Below are 23,599 nucleotides of genomic sequence, written 5' to 3'. Positions count from 1 at the left end.
ATTAGTAGCATAAATAAATCTTTGCCCCCTAACTTGGAGACAAATTGAGTTTGTGAATTGAAATTTACCTTCCTGGTTCCTTGCTAAGTTTTTCTGGAACTTAGCCAGCTATCAGTAATGTAAATAAATCTTCGCCCTTCAACTTTGAGACAAATTGACCTTGTGAATTGTTTTGCCATACCTGTGGCACCTAACATTGGGGTGTCTTAGACCTCAACAATGAGAGAGGAAAGAAAGAAGGGAGAGAAGAGGAAGGGAAAAGAAGAGGGGAGAAAAGGGAAAGGGTGAAGAATATGAGGAGGTAAGGGAAGGAACTGAGGGGGGAGATAAATGGTTTTAATCTTGGTGACAAATAATAGTAAACCATCTGAGGTGAGAAGAGGGAAAACTGAGGACTTAAGGAGAGAGAGTAAACTGAAAGAGTGAGTTGTGAGGGAAGACATGACAGCAGAATGCTCAAGCACTAGGGACAACTGAAATCAAAGTCCAGCTCAGCCAAAAGATAGCTAGGTTATCTTAGACAAATCATTATTTCAGTCACTTCTCTGAACTTCAGTTCGGAATGAATTGTCTAAGCTTCCCGGAGAAGACTCATCTTGGCAAAATTATGACTCATGAATCTAAAGAGAGACAGATAAGCTGTTATCTCAAGAGTTTCCCTCACCCCATCCTATCCCACCCCAAATTCTCCCTGCAAAGGACAGAAGTGAAAAGAGAAAAATGGTAAGTGGGATAAAAACCGAGGCAGGAAGCTGGAGGTGGAAGAAATGTATAAAAAATGAGAGATTCTGTGACTTTATATGCTTGTTAAGTTTTACAAAGAGGTGGGAGGAGGATAGGAAAGGAGACAGTGAGTTGTTTTATGTTAAGCAACAATAAATACTTACTAAATTGAATAGAAATTATGTATTTTTCTAAGGAAATTTGGGAAATTTTACAAGGAAACCAATAAGGACCTGCTCAACATAAAAACACACACACACACACACACACACACACACACACACACACACACTCACTCATTCCTTTTCTCCTCCCACGCCCATCCTTATACAAGTACATGCCTTCCAAAAAAAACTTGGCTTTCTGACAATTTAAGAGTGATAAATGCAGCTGTCCAAATGCTCTCAACACAGATCTGCCCTGAGTCAGAGGAGAAAGTAAGTAGCATTTAAAGGCCAGTACTAAAAGAACATTTACTAAGAGAGATTTCCATAGCTCTCTAGAGGTTGGTAAATAGATTTTACAGACTGTCAGAGCTGCCATTTATCACTCTGAAACAATAGGAACTTCTATCAAGAATGAGAGGAGAAAACAGATCCACTTGAGTCCGGTAATGCTTATTGTTATCAGGTAATGTATCTTTCATGATTCAATTTATTTCAATTCATTAAGCAACTATTTATTAAGTATCTGCTAGAGGAAAGGAGCTCCACATTCATATCATGGATTCTTTACCTTTTGGGGGTTTTTGGTAGTCTTTTGATGCCTTTGGACCCTTTCTCAGAATGATAGGGGAAATTCATAAATGAGAAAAATTCAAATTTCAATTGGAAATCAGTGAAAATGAAGATGTCATGTTTTTCCCATCCAAGTTCACAGAACTCCCCTTCCTCCAGCCCCATATTTATCTATTGGTGCTTCTTGTTTTATATAGAACTTTGAAGGAGAATAATTTTGGACAGAAGTTATCAAATAGAAAATTTATGCTTTGGGATTCTTGTCTTTGAGATTTCACAAGCAAGTAAAACACAGTAAAGAGCCTATCTTTTTGATATAGTACAAGGGATTGACTAATGGCACAGTAAATGTTCAATATTGTACGGAGAAATTTGAAACAACAATAAAGAAAGAGGAAGCAATAATCTCACTTCCTTGGCTAGGATAAACATATTTATAATAGGTAATAAGTGAATAATGAGAAGGAGAGCATAAAGGAAATAGAAGAAGATGAGATGGAGAAGAGAATTAAATGAAAAAATTAACAAATAATTTCCTAGAAGACTGCCATGGAAACAAATATAATTAAATATAGTGTCACTGGGCTCTACCTCCAAGGTGATGTGCTTGCCTATCAAGAGTCTTAATAAAGATCCTCATCCCAGCTCTAAGATGCAGGACCATATAGAGGGTGGATCCTTTCTGGATGTTGAAGTTAGACAGAATATGGTTATCTTCCAGCTGCTTCTCTGAAAAGATGAGTCTTTGTTGGTCAGGAGGAATGGCCTTTATGTTTTAGATTTTGTGGAGACAGAAGAAGCTTCTGCTACTGAGAATTTTGTTCATAGATCAGCTGTGATAATATTTATTGATGAGAAAATCTTTATGAGAAATGGAAACCTTTTAATTCCTCAGACTTAAAGGTAGAAGGAAAATACATAATAGAGGAAAATTTCTAAATGAATAAGCTTTGTTCCTAAACTTTTATAAGTAGCGTTAGTGTGGTTAAAAAAGAACACTAGATTTGAATTTAAAAGATCTGGATTTAAATTCTGATTTTGCTACTTACATGCAGACAAGTAATGTGTAATAAAGCTGGAAAAGTATGTTAAAGCCATATTAATCAAGAATTTAAATACCATCAGGAAGTTTTATATTTGATCCTAGAAGCCATAGTAATCCACTGGAATTCCATTTGAGAAGGGATGTGATCAGATCTGTCCTTTAGCAAAGTTATTTTGCCAGTTATGCAGAAAATATACTGGATTGGGGACAGACTTGAGGCAGAGACACTAAATAGAAAGCAACAATAATAATCCAGGTAATAATGGCCTGAAAAAGGTGGTAGTCATGTCAAGTGCAGAGAAAGGGAAGGTATTTGAAAGATTCTGTGTATGTAGAAATAATAAGATTTGAAAACCAAACAGGATATAGGGCATTCGTGAAAATGAGGAGTTAAGAATGACTCTGAGACTTTGAATCTAAGTTATGGTAACATAGCGGAAATAAGGAAGTTCACAAAGAAAAGTCGTTTTAAAGGAAAAAATAATGAGTTCAATTTTGGATGTACTGAGTTTGAAATATAAAACATCTAAATGTTCGATAGGCAGTTAGTGATATAAGGCTAGAATTCAAGAGAAACTAAAAATACATATATAGATTCAGGAATCATCTGTACAAAGATAATGTTTGACCCACTGGAGCTGGTGAGGTTGCTAAATGAAGTATATAGAGAGAAGAGGATCTAGGACAGAGCCTTGGAGAATATTCATAGGAAAGAAGCATGATATGGATGATGATATAGTAAAGGAGACTGAGAATGAGATAGAATCATGAAAATTCAGAAAGAGAGTATCTGTCTCCAACTAATTACTTTATATTACTTTTATGTATATGTACCAAGTGCTTGGCACATCTCAGGAATTTAATAGGCAAATGCTTAATTGACTGATTTCTCCTTCAATTTGCTTTCATACAAATACTTTGTTCCTTTTTTTTCATTTTAAATAGTATTTTATTTTTCCAAGTACATTTCAAGATGGTTTTCAGCATTCACCTTTGCAAAACTTTGTATTCACATGTTTTGATCATTTATCAATTGGAAAATGACTTGTATTCTTGTAAATTTGCTCATTATATCTGGGAAATGAAACCTTTATCAGAGAAATTTGTTGGAAATGTTCTCAGCTTTCTGCTTTTCTAATTTTAATCACATTGGTGATTAAATGCACATTTGTTTGTGCAAAACCTTTTTAATTTAACATAATCAAAATTATCCATTTTGCATCTTATAATGCTTGCTATATCTGCCATATCTTATTTGGTCATAAATTCTTTTCTTCTCCATAGATTTGACAAGTAAACTACTCCACATTCTCTTTGTTTGTTTATGGAATCACTCTTTATGTCTAAATCAAAGTATTAGCTAGCCATATCACTTCCCTTTAAGCTTAATATAGAAATTGGATGGTTTTGGTATATTAGTCTTACTTCTATGTGAATAAGATTAATTTATAATTAAAATTTTTGTTTTAAATCTTTAAGCAACTACTAGCCTGCTGATAGTAGATTCATTCAACAAACAGTTATTAAGCAGTTACACACAGATATATAGATACATACACACATGTTCACATATACAAAGTATTGCCCTAGGAGCCTGGGTACAAGGACAAAAATAAACATTGCCTCAAGGAACATGAAACAACTGTAAAGCAATTTGAGAAGGAGGAGGCAAGCACTAACTAGGGGTTTTAGTGAGATTCAGGAAAGATTTTGAGTAGAATGTGGCATCTAAATTAAAAGGGGAGGAGAAAGGGAATTTATTTATTAAATACCTACTATATGCCAGGCACTGTGCAAATTGTTTTCCAGATATTATCTCATTTGATTCACATCCACCTTTCGAGGTAGAAGACAGAGATCAAGTGATTTGCCTAACCAGAGTCACACAGCTGGTAAGGATCGTGAAGGAAGTTAAAAAATTCCTAAATGACAAGATGAAGAGAGACTATTTTCTATATATGGGAGATAATTAATACAGAGCCACAAATATGGGAGATGGACTATGAACAACTAATAGTCCAGTTTGCAACAAAGAATTGTGCAAAGGTATAAGGTGAATTGTCTGGAAAGGTGGGTTAGAACCAGATTAAGGGGAGACTTACTAGTTAATTTATTTCAGATGGAATAGGGAGCCACTGAAAATTTTTGAGCAGCAACATTGTCATATTTAAGTAAATGCTTTAGTATGATTATTTTAACTGCTATGTCTCTATAAAGGATGGATTGGAGAAATCAGAAGCAGGCAGTCCAAGGAAGAGGTGATAAAGGCTGAAACTAGGGTGATGGCTTACTGTAGTAGAGAGACGTGGACAGGTCCTTGTCATCACCATTGAAATTTATAAAGTGCTCTAAGGTTTATAATACATTTTAAATACACTATGCTAAAGATTCTATGGAAATAGAATAAATATAACTTGGTAACTATTTAGATTAGGGAGTATAGGGGAAGAATGAGCTAAGGATGTAATCCTGTATGACTGAAAGTTGATGCCCTCAACAAAAATAAGGAAATTTAGATTAAGAATAATTGGTCTTAGAAAAGTCTAATGAACACTATTCCTACATACCTTATTTTTAGCTGCCTTAACTACTAGAAAAGTTCATTTTAAAAGCTCTAAATCTCATTTTAAGACTTATTAGAACATGGGTAAGTCAGTAGAGATAAATTTATCCTGGTCTTGAGGAGGAAGTGGTGGCTGCTTGTGTTTCTTTTGCTCTTGATCTCTATTCCACATGGTATTTGTCCCCAAGCCAAGTGGAACATCATTCTATTTACCTGATACCTCTTAGCTTTGATCACTGGAAGTGTAGTTCAAATAACCATTAATTACTCTCTTAACCCCTACCTGGAAACACCATGTATTAACATTTTATGATGCAACTTAATTTGGTACTTAACATGGGGTAAATCACTGAGAGAGTAGCCTCCCCCAGGAGGTCTGACTTCAGTTCAGCTTTGATCTTTTCAGGAACCTTTAAAATATATTAAACACCATTGACAATCAATTGTGGGTGTCAATTACTGTGGTTAGTCCATGGTAATCAATCTATCCTCTCTATTCTCTGCCTCGTGACTCATCTTTCTTTTTTTTTTATTTAATAGCCTTTTATTTACAGGTTATATACATGGGTAACTTTACATCATTAACAATTGCCAAACCTCTTGTTCCAATTTTTCACCTCTTACCCCCCCACCCCCTCCCCCAGATGGCAGGATGACCAGTAGATGTTAAGTACATTAAAATATAAATTAGATACACAATAAGTATACATGACCAAAACGTTATTTTGCTGTACAAAAAGAATCAGACTCTGAAATATTGTACAATTAGCTTGTGAAGGAAATCAAAAATGCAGGTGGGCATAAATATAGGGATTGGGAAGTCAATGTAATGGTTTTTAGCCTTGACTAAAATTTGTCCCATATTTGTATGGGACAAATACCATGTGGAATAGAGATAGAGCAAAAGAAACACAAGCAGCCTTCACTTCTGGTTGTCTGACCTCTGATAGGGCACTTTATCCATGACCCTAATCTGGTGCTTACTAGAACCTTGAACTCTATCCTTGTGTTCTCCAGTTCTGAATGAGCTTTAATTTAAATTTAAATTAAACAAGCTTTCATTTTATCTTGCTGAAGTCTAGCTTCCAACACCACTTCTCTCCTCTCTAGTCATTGTGTTTTCGTGAGTAACCTTCCTTTGCTGGAATCCCTTTATGAACTGTCTTTCATTCAAATAGAAACTCCTAGATGGCAGAGATTGTCTTGTACTTGCTTGTACTTGTATCTTCCATGTTTAGCACAGGGTCTGGAACATAATAAGAACCTAACAAATATTCTCTCTGTCTCTGTTTCCCTCCCTTTTCTCCCCCCCCCCTTCCTCTCCCTTTCTCTTTTCCTTCTCCCTCTGGCACAGTGAAAGGAACCTGCCTGAACTCATTCCTGAAAACCTGTACAGCTCAATAGATGCCCTCATTGGCTACTTCTCTATGTTACCTCCTTCATATAAAAGTCAGCCAAGAGAAAGGTGATCTCCATGGAAGAGGGATCACTTAGGGAAAGTCATATCTCTCTAGTATGCTCTCAACTAATTTGGCAATCCATTATTGGATTGTGTAGCCTAATTAAGGTTTTGAGTGACTTGATCTTTGTCTATCCTGGAAGATTGCCAAGATTAAGCAAAATTATCTTCAGGCAAGCTGTACTCTCCATCTCTGTACTGGCCAAGAATGACAGGGATGACAGGGAGGCTGGGGAGTTGCCCTCCAGTTACCCATACACAGTCCCTCATTGGCAGTATGTCTTTATCTCTCTCTGTGTCTCTGTGCTTCTGTCTCTCTCACTTTATGTCTCTCTGTCTCTCATCTATAAATATGACAAAGAATATGGGCTGTCACAAAACCTGCTTTCAACCACTTCTCTGAGCAATGGCTCCATATATGCACTATCTTTCATATGACTCTTCTGTCCTGGTTTCCTTTATCTTATCATTCACCCAAGATGAAAGTCTTTTCATATTTGTGCTTGGTTCTTTCTTTGTATATACTTATAGGTAATATACTTTGTATATACTTATAGGTAATAGGTTAAGAATTTCATCTCTGAGGTGCTTCTTTCTATGGCAACCTGAAAGGATTGGTCTCTTTCCACAGTCTTATTTTTCAAACTCATTCCTTTTTTAAAATTTAAAACTGGAAGGACCCCTAGAAGTCAGTTTATAACCCCTTCATTTTACAAATGAGGAAGAGTGTCTCAAAGATATTGACTTTAAAACAAGTCAAAAGTAAAGTAAGTAGGACTGAAACCCAGATCTCTCATAAACCCCTCAAACTTTTCATGACATCATACTGATAACTAGAGCATACCCAAATCAACTTCTGATTCTACAAAATAATGAAGCTAAGGATACTGCATTCTACCTTTCTGATGAAATACCAGGACACTATTTAAAAGCATAGTTTTCATTTCCAGTAGCCAAGCAAAATCTTTCTCACATAAAGAAACCAGATGATTTCATCTGGTATCATAACCAAAAAAATAATATCTGGAAAATTTTCCATTTTGATTGCAAATCATGCTTGATCTTATTTCTAACTCTGTTAGCTTACTCAAGATTAAATAATTCAAAAATAAATTCACACTGTAAGAATAGCAGTAGCTTTTCCTTTGTATATATTTTGAAGATATCCTTCTGTATATAGTTCTTTCCTCATATATACATAGATGACTCCTCTCCATCCATCTGGTATGTTCTCCTGATATCTTTTTTGTTCTGTGACCTGATTATTAACCACATTATTAATGCTTCCAAATAGATTTCCCTTTTCCAAATTTGCCTTGCTCTGCAATAATAGAGTTGGATCTCTCTTTGTCTCCAAAAGGTACACTCTAATCAACTCCTTTACAAATATTTGGCCTAGACTCTAGCTGAGTGTGCTGTCATAAGTTTATGAGTTTAAATCAATTGACTCCTGTTTTAGGTAAGTATAAAGCAAAATCACAGTAGATGGGATTATTTGAGGAAAGGAAAGTGAAGTAACAATACAATTACCTTCTTCCCATTTTACCATTCCAGTTGGCAGATTAGATCAAAACACAGATTGAAAAAAATAATAAAAATAAATAAAAATCCTCAGGAGTTCCACAAAAATGCAGCTACTTCTTTCCCTCATACACCTAAATGCCAACATTCTAACCTAAAGCAACAAAATTGAGACCAATCTTACATTCATTGATGAAACTGTCGTCTTATAAATTTATTAGCTAGATACCACTTCTATGCACTGAAGTGGCATCATAACTGATTATTCATAGCTCATAGGCTACAATGGGCTCCCCTAAGTTTCCTAGTTAACATTTGCTGTTAAAACCTTGTTTGGGGGAGAAAGATATGGTACTTTCTTCTATCAACCCAGTCAGCCCACACATTATCACTAAGCGCCTACTATGTGTCAATCACTGTGCTAGGAATTGTGGGAAATATAAAATAAGTATTAGACATTGTCCTTGCCCTAAAGGAATTAATATTCGAATTAGGAAGAAAGGACTAGTGCACATGAATTAATTAAAAAAGAATATAAGACTGTCTATAATTATGTGCATGCTTATATTGATACCATATCACATAATTAGGTTGAAGATTATATAGCTACAGGCTAATGGAACACTGAACTGAGAGAGGAGAGAGTTCTCAGGATTGAAATAGAGAAGGCCTTGCAGAACTTCAGTTATTAAAGTACTCTCACTTTCAAAGATTCAAAGCAAACCTAAAATCTTTTATCAGGTTCAAATTGCTATTAGATTTTTATTTGCTTGTAGAAAGGAAATTCCTAATCTATGGACTAAGGACTCTTGGGAAAGCTGCAGTTGCTGCAACGGATTCATCTCATTTATCACACATATCTTGTATAGAATGAATAAATAATAAGCCTTGCATATTATGATTCTTCAAATGTATGTAGCTCCTGTCATGATGAATGAAAAGAAAATTTATGCAACAACTTTACAGAATTCCTACTGCTTTTTAATTTATTATTAAAAATAATATAGTTTCTTCTTCTTGATCCTAGCTGTGACCTCAGAATATCCTGGGTTTTATGACTTAAAAAGTCTTTCAGAGTTGCCCAAGAGTTGTCTAAGAAACTAGCAAGTTAATACTTGTTATATGTAGAGTTGTAAAAAAATGCTTTGTTTGCCTTAAGATGCTATAGAAACATTAGCTATTGTTGTTGTTGCTATTAATGACATTCATATCACTTAATCTTTCTGAACCTGAATTTCCTCATTTATCAAATGGTTACAAATTATGCATTCCCCTATTAATCCCATAAGATTGGTAGGAAGATATAAGTGTTCTCCCTAATATCTTTCTCTTTTCTTCTACATGATTGCCAAATTGATAGTCCTAAAGCATATGGCATTCCCCTACTCATTAAACGTCAAAAGTTTCCCTTTATCTTAGAACCAAATATAAACTTCTGTCATTTAAAACCCTTCACATCCTGACTCCAACCTGCCTTTCCAGTCTTACTATGCTCTATGGTCTGACCAAACTGGCTTTCTTGCTGTTCCTCACATACAATATTCTATCTCCTATTTCCATTCCTTTGCTCAGGCTGTGCTGCATGCCTGGAATGCACTCCCCTGATTTCAACCTCTTAGAAAACCTAAACCTTTTTCAAATAGCATCCCAAGGGGAAGAGCCAAGATGGCAGAGGAAAGATAAAAACTTCTCTGAGCTCTCCCCCAAGCCCCTCCAAATATCTTTAAATAATGGCTTAAAACAATTCTAAAATGGCAGAACCCAGAAAAGACAGAGTGAAACAATTTTCCAGTCCAATATAGCTTAAAAAGACAGAAGGGAAGGTCTGTTGAATTATAGTGAAAGTGGAGCACAGTCCACATAGACTGTGCCTCCATAGCCCTGGTGTCAGCAAACCAGATCCAGGTCTTGGGAGCCAAAGAATTCGCAGTGTTGATGGCTGCTGTTGAAGCTCTCAACCTAGAGATGGTAGAGAGATCAAACAACTGGTCAGAAGGAAATTACAAAAGTTTCTTTGCTAGCACTGAGGCAGGACTTGGTAGCTTTGCTTATACTTGGATCTGGGTTGTAGTCATGGATAGTATTCTGAGAGTAGGGAGGAGCATTAGCACACCAGTGGAGTAGAGATTCTCCTCACAGTTCCAAAGTGGAAAAGAGTTCTTGTGGACACTCACAGACTAAAGCATAGGCCAGTATAGCAGGAAACTCTTCTTAGATCATATCACCTTGGAAGAACTAAAAATTTGTAAGTCCCAAAAGTATCACTGAAAACAGTTGCACAAAACTCCTGAAGCTTGGGAGAGGGTACTCTCCACCCTGGAAACAGAGCACTACCTTAATAAAGAATTAAAAGTCAAGGGGAAATTAGCAAACAAATTTTGACTATAGAAAGTTACTACGGTGACAAGGAAGACCAAACACACTCAGAACAAAATAACAAAGTCAAAACACATCTACCTAAGCCTCCAAGAAAATTGCGGTTTGGATTCAGGCCACAGAAGGATTTTGAAACTCAAATAAGAAAGGTAGAAGAAAAATTGGGAAAAGAAACAATAGTAATGCTAGAAAATCATGGGAAAAAGTAAAGGAGACACAAAAAAATACTGAAGAAAATAACACCTTAAAAACAGACTAGGTTAAGTAATAAAAAGGAAGTATAAAAAGTCAGTGAGGAGAAGAATGCCTTAAAAAGCAGAATTGATGAAATGGAAAAGGAGGTACAAAAGTTAACTGAAGAAAAAATTCCTTAAAAATTAGAATTGAGCAAATGGAAGTCAATGACTTTATGAGAAATCAAGAAGCAATAGAAGAAAATCAAAACAATGTAAAATATCTCATTGAAAAAGAACTAACTTGGAAAATAGACAAAAAATAATTTTTAAATTATTTAACTACTTGAAAGCCATGGTCAAAAGAAAAGAGTCTAGCTATCACCTTTCAAGAAACTATTAAAGAAAACTGCCCTGATACTCTAGAACTAAAGGGTAAAATAGAATTTGAAAGAATCTATTGATCACCTCCCAAAAGAGATCCCAAAATGAAAACTTCCAAGGATGTTATAGCCAAATTCCAAAACTTCCAGGTCAAGAAAAAAAATATATTGCAAACAGCCAGAAGGAGACAATTTAAATATAATGGAGTCACAGTCAGGAAAACATAAAGTTTATTATCTTCTACATTAAATAATTGGAAGACTTAGAATACGATATTTTGGAGGGCAATGGATCTAGAATTACAACCAAGAATCACCTATCCAACAAAACTGTGTTATCCTTCAGGGGAAAATGAATATTCAATAAAATAGAAAACTTTAAGCATTTTTGATGAAAAGACTAGAGCTGACTAGAAATTTTTATTTTGAAATATAAGACACGAAAGGCATAAAAAGGTAAACGGGAGAGGTAAAATATAAGATTTACTAAAGTTAAACTATTTACATTCTTAGATGGGAAGTTGATACTTACTACTTAAAATAACTTTTTTAGTATTGGGGCAGTTAGGAGTATAAATAGAGGGCATAGGTGTGAGTTGAATGTGAAGGAATGAATCTTTAAAAATAAAATTAATGGGTCAGAGAGGAATGTACTGAGAGAAAGGGAAAGGGAGTGGGAGAATGGGCAAAATTATTTCACATAAAAGAGACAAGAAAAAGCTTTTTACAGTGGAGGGAAAGAGGAGGAAGGTAAGGGAGAATTAGTGAACCTTACTCTCATCAGAATTGGCTAGTAGGATAGAAAATGAAAATGATAAATGTTGGAAAGGATGTGGTAAAAATGAGACATTAATGCACTGTTGGCAAAGTTGTGAATTGATTCAACCATTATGAGGAGCAATTTGAAATTATGGCCAAACGGCTATAAAACTGCATACCCTTTGACCTAGAAATACCATTACTATCTCAAAAGAGGTTAAATAAACAAAAAGGAAAAGGAATATGTATAGCAACTCTTTTCTGGTGGCAAAGAACTGAAAACTGAAGAGATGCCCATTGGAGAATGGTGAACAAATTGTGGTATATGATCATGATGGAATAATATTGTGCTGTAAGAAATTGTGGACAGGATGCTTTCAGAAAAACTGGAAAGACTTACATGAGCAGTTACAAAGTGAAATGTACTGTATACAAAGTAACAGCAATATTGTAAAATAATCAGCTGTGAGTGACCACTATGTTCAGCAACACAATGATCAACAGGAAGATAAAGAGCTTTATAAACTAACCAATTACAAATTATGTACATATAAACTCTTACTTTCCTCATCTGCAAAATGCATTTAAAAATAGCAACATGGTGCAGTAGGAGGAAACCTTAAAAGAGGGAAAAGAATTCATATGTGCAAAAATAAAGTTGAGTTATGATGAAAAATGCTATCCATATAAGGGAAAGAATTAATGGTATCTGAATAGAGACTGAAGCATACTTTTTAAACTTTATTTTTCTTGGGGGGGTTTGATCTATATTTTCTTTTATAACATGGATATTATGGAAATGTTTTGCATGACTACACATGCATAATTTATATGGAATTGCTTGCCTTCTCAGTGATTGGAGTATGAAGAGGGAGGATAGGAGAGAATCTGGAACTCAAAGTTTTAAAAATTAATATTAAAAATTATTTTTGTGAAACTGGTGGAAAATGCAATATTGAATAAAAAGGAAAGAAGGAAAAGGAAGGAAGGAAAAGGAAGGAAGGAAGGAAGGAAGGAAGGAAGGAAGGAAGGAAGGAAGGAAGGAAGGAAGGAAGGAAGGAAGGAATGAAAGAAGGAAGGAAGGAAGGAAGGAAGGAAGGAAGGAAGGAAGGAAGGAAAGAAGGAAAGAAGGAAAAGAGGGAAGAGGGAAAGAGATCCTCCCTAATGTTACCTCCTGCATAATTCCTTTGCTGATTTTTCCAGCTGCTAATGCCTGTCTTCAAAATAAATCTTATTTTTGTTCTATATATATTTGTTTGAGTATTGTTTTTTTCTGATGCCTCAAACAAATTGAGGACTGGGGGAAAACTTAATTTAGAAAGGTTAAGGTGATCCACTGATTCCTGGACCATTGCTAGTAGTCTTGAGTTTTGTATTGTCATTGGACTTTGATGAGTCTAGAGGAGAGAATAAGGCTTGAGGACTTTACCTTGCCCTGCCTCACTTAAATCCACTTCATGGGCAAATCAAGGCTTTACCCTCTGCCCCCATTGGTCCTCTTTAAGGACCAAGAACAAACAACAATAGCAAAGGGTTCAACACAAGACCTCTACAAAGAGAAAAGGACTTTCAGAGAAGGTGCTGTGAGTTAAACCCATTTCTAATACATGTGCATCATTACTTGTCTGAGTTTCAGCTTAATCCAATTTTATGCTTTTGAAGAGAAATAAACCATTCCATCCAAGGATTGAGGAGCTAGACAAATTCATCCCTTTTGTTTCCCTATAAAACATCATTGGATTGAATTCTACTTAGCTGGCAATAATAAAGTCCTTCCATTTCTTTTCACATGAATCAGCCAGTTTCTTATTTCATTAGACCAGGTATTTATTTGATATCCCTAAATAGCCAGTACTAAGTGAGTTTCTCTTTTTGTCTTTTTCTTCTCACAGGAAGATTTTGCCTCTCATTCCGTGACAGGTATGGCATTTTACTTAATTAACTTTCCCTCCAGTATGATGATTTTAGAAGTATCTTTTAGAGTTCCTGAATTTAAGACAGGGAATGAATGCATCTTGGGGACAGTTGTCTGGGGTCAAAATGAAGTCCATGGCTATGAAATCATTCTGGGTTTGGAAAAAACATATGACTTGGAGGGCATGCTGTTCTCTAATATTTGTAATTGGTATGACTCTAGACAGATTACTTTCTCTCTTTGGGAAAACTCATTTAATTTATTTATTTAAAAATACAAGAATGATAATATTTGCTTTACATGTTATTCGTGCTCCTGAGATAAAAGTACTTTGTAAACTTTAAAGCCATATGCAATTGGAAAGATATTATAGAGACAATATGATAAAATAGAAAGTGTGTAAGACAAATCAAGGGGACCTGGGTTTGAATCTGAACTAATTGCAGTCAGGAAGATAAAATCCATCCTTAGACATTTACTAATTATGTGATTGTGGGCAAATCACTTGTTTGTATCAATTCCTTAATTTATAAAATGAGCTGGAGAAGGAAATGGCAAACCACTCTAATAAAATCCCAAATGGAGTCACAAAGAGATAGACATCACTAAAAATGGGTCAACAACTAACAAAATTTGATGATTAATAGCTTTATAAACTAACCAATTACAAATTATGTACATATAAACTCTTACTTTCCTCATCTGCAAAATGCATTTAAAAATAGCAACATGGTGCAGTAGGAGGAAACCTTAAAAGAGGGAAAAGAATTCATATGTGCAAAAATAAAATACATGCAAATATCGTTTTCAACATTTACTCTTACAAAACCTTGTGTTCCTAATTTTTCTCCTTCCCTTCCTCCTACCCTCATCCCCAGATAGCAAGTAATCCAATATAGATTAAACATGTGCAATTCTTCCAAATGTATTTCCATTTATCATGCTGCACAAGAAAAATTAGATACAAAGGGGAAAAAAAGAGAAAGAAAATAAATCAAGCAAACAACAACAAAAAAGATGAAAATACCATGCTATGATCCACATTCAGTCCCCATAGTCCTCGTTCTGGATGCAGGTGACTCTCTCCATCACAAGTCTATTGGAATTGGCTTGAATCACCTCATTGTTGAATAGAGCCAAGTCCATCACAGTTGATCATCACATACACATAATCTTGTTATTGCTGTGTATAGTATTCTCTTCTTCTACTCACTTCATTTAGCATCAGTTCATGTAAGTTTCTCCAGGTCTTTCTGAAATCATCTTGCTGGTCATTTCTTACAGAACAATAATATTCCATAATATTCATATACCATAATTTATTTAGCCATTCTCCAATTGATGGGCATCCACTCAGTTTCCAGTTTCTTGCCACTACAAAAAGAATTGCTACAAATATTTTTACACATATGAGTCCTTTTCCCGCTTTTAAGATCTCTTTGAGATACAGACCCAATAGAGACACTGCTAACTCAAAGGGTATGCACAGTTTGATAGCCTTTTAGGCATGGTTCCAAATCGTGCTCCAGAATAGTTGATCAGTTCACAACTCCATGAACAATGTATTAGTGTCCCAGTTTTGCTACATTCCCTCCAAAATTTATCATTATCTTTTCCGGTCATCTTAGCCAGTTTGAGAAGTGTGTAGAGGTATCCCAGAGTTCTCTTGATTTGCATTTCTTTAATCAATAGCAATTTAAAGCATTTTTCATAGGACTAGAAATGCTTTAATTTCTTCCTCTAAAAATTGTCCATATTCTTTTGACTATTTATCAATTGAAAAATGGCTTGTATTCTTATAAATTTGAATCAATTCTCTATACATTTTAGAAATGAGATCATTATCAGCCCTTGAATGTAAAACATTTTTCCATTTTCTGCTTCCCTTCTTATCTTGGCTGCATTGGTTTTGTTGGTACAAAAACTTTTAAATTTAATATAATCAAAATTATCCATTTTGTATTTCAGAATGTTCTCTTATTTTTCCTTGGTCACAGATTCCTTCCTTCTCCACAGATCTGAGAGACTATCCCAGAGAGAAAACTATTTTTAGAAAAAGTTGATCTTCAACTTAACTATGCTAATTATATGAAGTGAATTGATTTATTATTAATGTTATCAAAATAATCTTAAATGCATTTTGCTTTTAAAATTATCATCAGTATATATATTATAGCATCCATAGATTTAAAGCTGGAAGAAAACTCTACAGGTTATCTAATTCTAATTTTATACATAAAGAAACTGAAGGTTAAGATTTGAACCTGCATTCCAAATCCAGTGCCCTTTCCTCTATATCATAGTTGTGCACTACACATATAATGTTTTCAATATATTTGATAGGCATTAGTGTGGTAGGTATTAGAAAGAGAGTGATCTGGACTACATAGGAGGAAATGTGCAGCAATTTCATGACCCCAGGCTTCTTCCTAGAACCCAAAATACCATCATCATTAGAAACACTACTGCTTGATGGATAGACTGGTAGCATTGAATAGTAGACAGAGTTCTGGGCTTGGAAGCAATAACACCTGAGTTAATATTCACTTCTGATACTTCCTGTTTGTACATCTGTGAACAAGTCACTACCTTTGTGTGCCACAGGCAACATTCTAGGATTTTATTATGAAATCAGAGTTCTATTGTGGCATTCCTCAGGGGAGGGGATTCTTACATTGTGAGTTTCCCAAGCTGATGAATTTATCATAGATCCTTTCCATATTTGTTTTCTTCTGGTGATATCATATGACTGTGAATCATGAAATACCATAGTTCCATATATTCAATCACCCAGAGACTGGGTGTGAGGATTAAATGAGATACTAACTGTAAAGCTCCTGGCACAAAGTAAGCATTATTGTTAATTATTCAACTGTGGCAATAAATTGGTGATTGCATATTACGAATGGTTTATTACACAAAGTAATATCAGATATCAGAAAATGAATAACTAGAAAAGAAATTAAGCCAATTATAGAGTGAGAGCAATATATGATAGGAATAGCCTTTGTGCTCTATTTATATTCATCTAATGTCAAGAGATCAAGATTTTCTATCCTTGTGATCCCCATTACTCCCTTTTCCTAGCTATGATTCCCCTATATCTATTATCTCCCCTATTAGAATAATAGTAACAATAATCATAATAATGATAGCTAGCATTTATGTGATGCTTTGGTGTTTGCAAAATGCTTTACAAATATCTCATTTTATCCTCATAACAATCTTAGGAGACAGATGCTATTATTAGCCCCATTTTATAGATGAGGAAAGTGAGGTAAACAGACTTTAAGTAACTTGTCCAAGTTCTCACAGCCAGCAAGTGTCTAAGATCAAATTTGAATTTGGTCTCCTTCCATTGCTATCCACCACCTGATTACCCTGAATGTGTAACCTCCTTGAGAATGGGGAGTATCTCGCACATATACCCATTTCATCAGAACTTGACATGATGCCTAGCACATAGAAAATAGTTAAACGCTTTTTAATTCATTTATCAAGAAGACTCCAAGTGTGTTGAGTGGACCATCTATATAAAACAATATGGACCATGGTCGCAAAAGATGAAAAATGGAGGGGGTTTGGATAAAATGACCTATAATCACTTTAAAAAGTTTACTTTTACTAAATTTTCCCTTATCTCCATTTTCTCCTTTATATGTATATGCTTTTTTAAAAAAATGTCAGGAGAGGGAAAGATTTTTTTTTATTTAATAGCCTTTTATTTATAGGATATATACATGGGTAACTTTACAGCATTAACAATTGCCAAACCTCTTGTTCCAATTTTTCACCTCTTACCCCCCACCCCCCCCTAGATGGCAGGATGACCAGTAGATGTTAAATATATTAAAATATAAATTAGATACACAATAAGTATACATGACCAAAACGTTATTTTGCTGTACAAAAAGAATCAGACTCTGAAATATTGTACAATTAGCTTGTGAAGGAAATCAAAAATGCAGGTGTGCATAAATATAGGGATTGGGAATTCAATGTAATGGTTTTTAGTCATATCCCAGAGTGCTTTTTCTGGGCATAGCTAGTTCAGTTCATTACTGCTCCATTAGAAATGATTTGGTTGATCTCGTTGCTGAGGATGGCCTGGTCCATCAGAACTGGTCATCATATAGTATTGTTGTTGAAGTATATAATGATCTCCTGGTCCTGCTCATTTCACTCAGCATCAGTTCGTGTAAGTCTCTCCAGGCCTTCTGAAATTATCCTGTTGGTCATTTCTTACAGAACAGTAATATTCCATAATATTCATATACCACAATTTATTCAGCCATTCTCAACTGATGGACATCCATTCAGTTTCCAGTGTTTAGCCACTACAAAAGGGCTGCACAAACATTCGTGCACATACAGGTCCCTTTCCTTCTTTATAATCTCTTTGGGATATAAGCCCAGTAGTAACACTGCTGGATCAAAGGGTATGCACGTTTGACAACTTTGAGCATAGTTCCAAACTACTCTCCAAAATGGTTGGATTCGTTCACAACTCCACCAACAATGCATCAATGTCCCAGTTTTCCCACATCCCCTCCAACAATCATCATTATTTTTTCCTGTCATCTTAGCCAATCTGACAGGTGTGTAGTGGTATCTTAGAGTTGTCTTAATTTGCATTTCTCTGATTAATAATGACTTGGAGCATCCTTTCATATGACTAGAAATAGTTTCAATTTCTTCATCTGAGAATTGTCTGTTCATATCCTTTGACCATTTTTCAATTGGAGAATGGCTTGATTTTTTATAAATTAGAGTTAATTCTCTATATATTTTGGAAATGAGGCCTTTATCAGAACCTTTGACTGTAAAAATATTTTCCCAGTTTATTGCTTCCCTTCTAATCTTGTCTGCATTAGTTTTGTTTGTACAAAAATTTTTCAGTTTGGTATAATCGAAATTTTCTATTTTGTGATCAGTAATGATCTCTAGTTCTGCTTTGGGCATAAAGACCTTCAGAGGGAAAGAATGTAGGGAATTCTTTGATGAGATATTAGGGATGGGGTGGTCAGAAAATGATTAATAACAGAGAAATATTTATGACCTAGGAGAGGAAAATTTGGTCTTCACCCATTGTCTTTCCCTATGTTGTTGAGTTTTTCGTATTGATTACATCAATATAAACATTATAAGAAAAGAAATGAAAAAAACATTTGTCAGAACATATGCTTTTGGAATTTGACCCATCATTGTAGTGAAAATTTTCCTATTAGGAATAAAATATTTCTACAAACATAAATGAGATACATTGCTATATTCCAAGCTCAAATGTTTCTTTTTAATTGTTCCTCTCATAAAGCTTCTTTCAAAAATAATAATAGCAATAGTAGGAATAATAGTAATTATTACATAGTGCTTCAAGTTTTGCAAAGTGCTTTGCATGTATTATCTCATTTGTTAATATAATTAATAGTAATGATAATCATTGATATTTATATCATTCATAGTTTGCAAAGTGATTTCTATAACATTATCTCTTTGATCCGCCCCCATGAAAAATCTGTTATATAAGTTAGTGCAAGAATTATTATCACCATTTTTTTTAGAAAAGGAAAATGAACCTTACAAGGGAAGCGCTCAATTTGGGTTACTCCATGAGAAAGTAGTAAAGCTGAGATGGCCTTAAAAGCATTCCAAAAGTATGTAGAAAACCATGCAAAAGACTCACCAAAAACAATTGAAATTACATATTATTTGGTATTCTAATGTAAGGGAAAAATGCTAAATCAATAAGGAGCAAGACAAAGAATAAGGAAATTATTATAGAATTACGTTGTTAAGGAATGACTGTTACATTGGTATTCAATGTTCTTGGGATTCTATAAATAGATAATTTTTTTCCATACATAATTTGATTCTAAAACTTTTTGTGACTCACTATTTTCTGCCAAATAGAGTTCACAGTGCTCTCCTGGCACCCCTCCCCAATCTGGCAAAACCTTTCTTTCTAGCCTTACGTCATGATATGTTTCTTCCTTGAATGCACTCCATGCTCCGATCCAATGGGACTTCTCTCTCATGAAACTTCCTCTCTCTAGGAATGTCTTTTCTCTAGTCTATCCCAATGGATAGACTGGCTTCCTATTGCCTTTTAAATTCCTAAATTCACTGAAGAAAATCTTCTTTGAAATTCCTGCAGAAATAATCTCCTTCCACCCAATGCCAGCCCCACCTCATATAGCTCCTTGGTTTGTTTTTATGATGCAGTAATCATATAATATTCTGTCTGAATTATCTGTATTTGCATAGTAATGCTTTACTATACTATAAGCTACATGAAATATGGAACCATGATTTATATAAGTTTTATATCTCTCATCCATTAGCAGTGTTCTCAATGCATAAAATTAGCTTTAATAAGTGAATAAGTTAAATAGTTAGGGCAGCTAGATGGCATAGTTGATAGAGTCCTAGGTCTGAAGTCAGAGACTCATCTTCCTGCATTCAAATCCAGTAGCAGACACTCACTAACTCTGTGATCCTGGGCAAGTCCCTTAACCCTGTTTGCCTCAGTTTCCTCATTTCTAAAATGAGCTAGGAAAAAAAGTGGCAAGCCACTCCAGTATCTTTGCCAGAAAAATCCCATATGGGATATGGAAGAGTTAGAGATGGTTGAAATGACAACACAGTTAAATGGTTACTAATTTCTGAAACATTAACACCTACCAAGAAAGAATTTTAATTTTCTTTTCTTTCCCCACTACACCAGAACCATAATCAAGAAATTTGACATCATTATACAGTTTTTAAACTCCAAAGAGACCAAAACATTTTAGACTGAAGATGAAGCATCTAAATGGAAAGCAGAAAAACAAAACAAACAACACAATGAAGAAAACTTCCCAGAAACCAGGTAAGGATGGCTCATTTTCTAAATCATATCAGAATGTTTTTCATCTCTTGTTCATTATGAGAAGATTATTAATTTCTTTTTATATTAATAACCAATTTTCTACAAGGAATCCAAAGATCCTCTTTTTGCTTTCTCATTCAAAGCCCTGCCTCTCTAGGACGTTTCTAACCTTGCTCCAAAATTCACCCCATTCCAGACCATCTTATCTAAGTGGAATTCTTATACAAACCTCACTGTTGTTCACCCGAAGACAGACTGGATAGAGAATAGATTCTTTTGTACAGATTTGTTGCAGGCAGAATGATCTAGGAGTGTTGACATGATCAAAGTCATATCCCACAACCCCTCAATAGAAAAAGCTCACCTCTCATCATAATATTCATTCTCTCCTTAATTGTTGACCAATCAGGGACACCTCTTTTGCAAAAGATATTGAAACACTCAGCGACCTCCATTTGGGGTCTTTGATTACAAGACAGACCACTGGCCTCAATTTAATGACTATTTGTTAGACTAATCGATAAATTGATTCTTAATTACCCAGCAACTCTATCTCTCAGATTTTTCATTCATCTCAAAATAAAGTTAGTTAAAAGAGGCATGACTACAATACTTAGAATAGACCAGGAACCCATAGTTATTCACGAGGTAGCAGTGGTGGGATTTGGGTTGATTGGTCCAGCTAAATTTGGATTCTGGAAGTATTCAGTATTTCATAGATGCTACCCTCTTCACTAAATCTTCTGTAATCCCTTAATTTAAAAGTGATCTTTCCTTTCATAGCACTTTGTTAGTATATCTATTATGTATTAACTCTTTCAACTTCATTTTATGGTTATTTGAATGTGACTTCTACAAGGCCATGAAGTTCTTGAGGGAAAAGAACTACGGCATATATTTTTGTATCTCACTTCTCATTGCCTATATGTGTTGTAAGAAATCAATTCATATTTGTCAAATTTCTATTTGAATTTTAACTGGATATTTCAATTCTGCTAATAATCCTCAAATAAGTAGACATTCATTGGAAACTTCCCATAATCAAATTATACTTTTTTGAAAATGAGATTAATGGTTTGCAAGTAAATAGTTAAACTGAATCAGCTGTCTAATGGAAAGAGATCTGGACTTCTTAGAGTGAGGAAAAAACCCAGACTTGAATTCTGCCTCCTCACATTTTGAATCTTAAATTTAGAGATGGGGAAAGGAAATCAGGGATCACTAAGTCCAGTCCCCCATTTTATAGATAAGTAAACTGAGGCTCAAGTAGAGGAAAAGACTAAATTCAAGGTCACAAATATTAGTATCTGAACTAAAATTCAAACATAAGCCATCACATCACCACTAAAATTCACTCTCTAGCTATTTGACGAATATTAAGTCACTCAATCTCTCTGTCTTAATTTTCCTCATTTGTAAAACTGGGCATAAAAATAGCATCAGGATTTACCCTACAGGCTTGTGGTTCAAAGGCAGTAATGTGGTTACAGTGCCTTATAAATCTTAATGTGCAAATGGAATTATCATAATTAGTAATAATTATTACTAGTAATAATTATATATAATAATATTCCTACTTCTTTCTAATTTTGGTGTAGAGATCTCCTTGAGTAATTAAATTTACCAGTCTCTTAGTAATGAAGAGTTGGCTGAATAATGAAAAAAATCTATAAATTCTATAGATCTCAAACCTGAAGGGTTTGGAACCAGCTGAAAGATTAAAACAAACAAACAAACAAAAACATACACTACAGAAAAAAAAGAGGGGGGACATCTGTAACTGATCAGTTTGTTGTTTCAATCATATCTGACACATAATGATCCCATTTGAGTTTTCTTGGCAGAAATACTGGAGTTTGTCATTTCCTTCTCCTGTTCATTTTAGAAATAAGGAAACAGAGGCAAATAAGGTTAAGTGACTTGCGCAGCATCATGCAACTAATGAGTACTTGCTGCTAGATTTGAATTCGGGAAGATGAATCTTTCTGACTCCAGGCATGGCACCCAATGCACAGCCACCTAGCTGCCTTATAATTCTGCTCTATAGTGACCACTTTATAGGACTTTAAGGGGCTACTGAAAATCAATACTTTTTCTAATAATAAATTGAGTTGATAAAGAACAGAAGACCTGGAAAGGGTTATCTGGATGAGCAAGATTAGGGAGAGAGTCCCCATAGATGAAACATTGTCAGTAGACTTCAGATGATTGGAGAGAAAGGAACAAAGTTTCAGAAAGCTGAAAAAAGCATAGAGTTGTTATTGCTTATGATGGATGCTGCATAAAGAAAATATGTGAGTTTGAATCCTGCTTTTGATACCCATTAGCTGTGTGATCATGAGCAAGTCAGTTAATCTATGAAAGTCTCAATGTCCCCATCTGAAAAATGGAGATTCTTTCACTGTAGACCTCATAGGGTGTCTATGGGGAAAGTAAATCTCACAATGCAATTGTGAATTAATGTTATTGTAACTCCACTTTGCTCTGTTCATATTCATAATACTAATGAATATGTACATAACCTTTTATACTTTTTGATATGTTTGATATTAGGATTAATTATAAAACTTTATAGTCTAAAAATTTCCTAGAAATTGGTGCCTCTTGGAAATTAGCATAGAAATTAAATTACAAACTATGATTATCACAAGAAAATTTCAATACCACAAAAAGTTTGGAGCATCTCATAATGAACCACTTCTTTGATTATTGTTTAAGAGGAGAACATTTAAGCATCTTTGTACTGAATGCATGTTTGGCTTATGAAATCAATTGCATGATCTTTTTGGAAACTTGGTCAAGCAAGTCTCATCACAAAATGAAATACTGAGTTTCCAATAATTCCAGTTACTTAGCTAATTTTGAACCCATCACTATACCTGGATATCATAATCTAATTAGCCTTTCTATTTGATTTCTTCATGCCAATATATTCAAGTGCAGCCCAGAAGAGAGGACCTGGGTGTCAATATCTAAAATTCCACTTAAAACAAAAGTATTTCACCTATACCTTTATAGGAAACATTGGATTATACAACTGAGTCTATGAATGACTTCTTATTATAAGTATTTGAACA

General features: G+C 34.6%; 1 protein-coding gene across 2 annotated transcripts in view; it reads left to right on the top strand.

Moving 5' to 3' along the window:
- The first annotated feature begins 1,114 nt into the window (after positions 1 to 1,114).
- IL33 (interleukin 33) overlaps positions 1,115 to 23,599 on the top strand; it is a 40,374-nt gene continuing 17,889 nt past the window's right edge. Inside the window, exons 1-3 of one of the 2 annotated variants that reach the window (XM_023498672.2) lie at positions 1,115 to 1,353; positions 13,632 to 13,659; positions 20,379 to 20,522. In XM_023498672.2, coding sequence (XP_023354440.1) covers positions 20,453 to 20,522 — 70 coding nt within the window. In that variant the 5' untranslated portion in view covers positions 1,115 to 1,353; positions 13,632 to 13,659; positions 20,379 to 20,452. The remainder of the gene's footprint in view (positions 1,354 to 13,631; positions 13,660 to 20,378; positions 20,523 to 23,599) is intronic. The other variant, XM_023498674.2, reaches the window with a different exon arrangement.

This window comes from Sarcophilus harrisii, chromosome 1 (assembly GCF_902635505.1).
Source record: "Sarcophilus harrisii chromosome 1, mSarHar1.11, whole genome shotgun sequence".
NCBI lineage: Eukaryota > Metazoa > Chordata > Mammalia > Dasyuromorphia > Dasyuridae > Sarcophilus > Sarcophilus harrisii.
The sequence above is the reverse complement of the archived record's forward strand: the minus strand, read 5'-3'. Positions and strand labels throughout refer to the sequence as shown.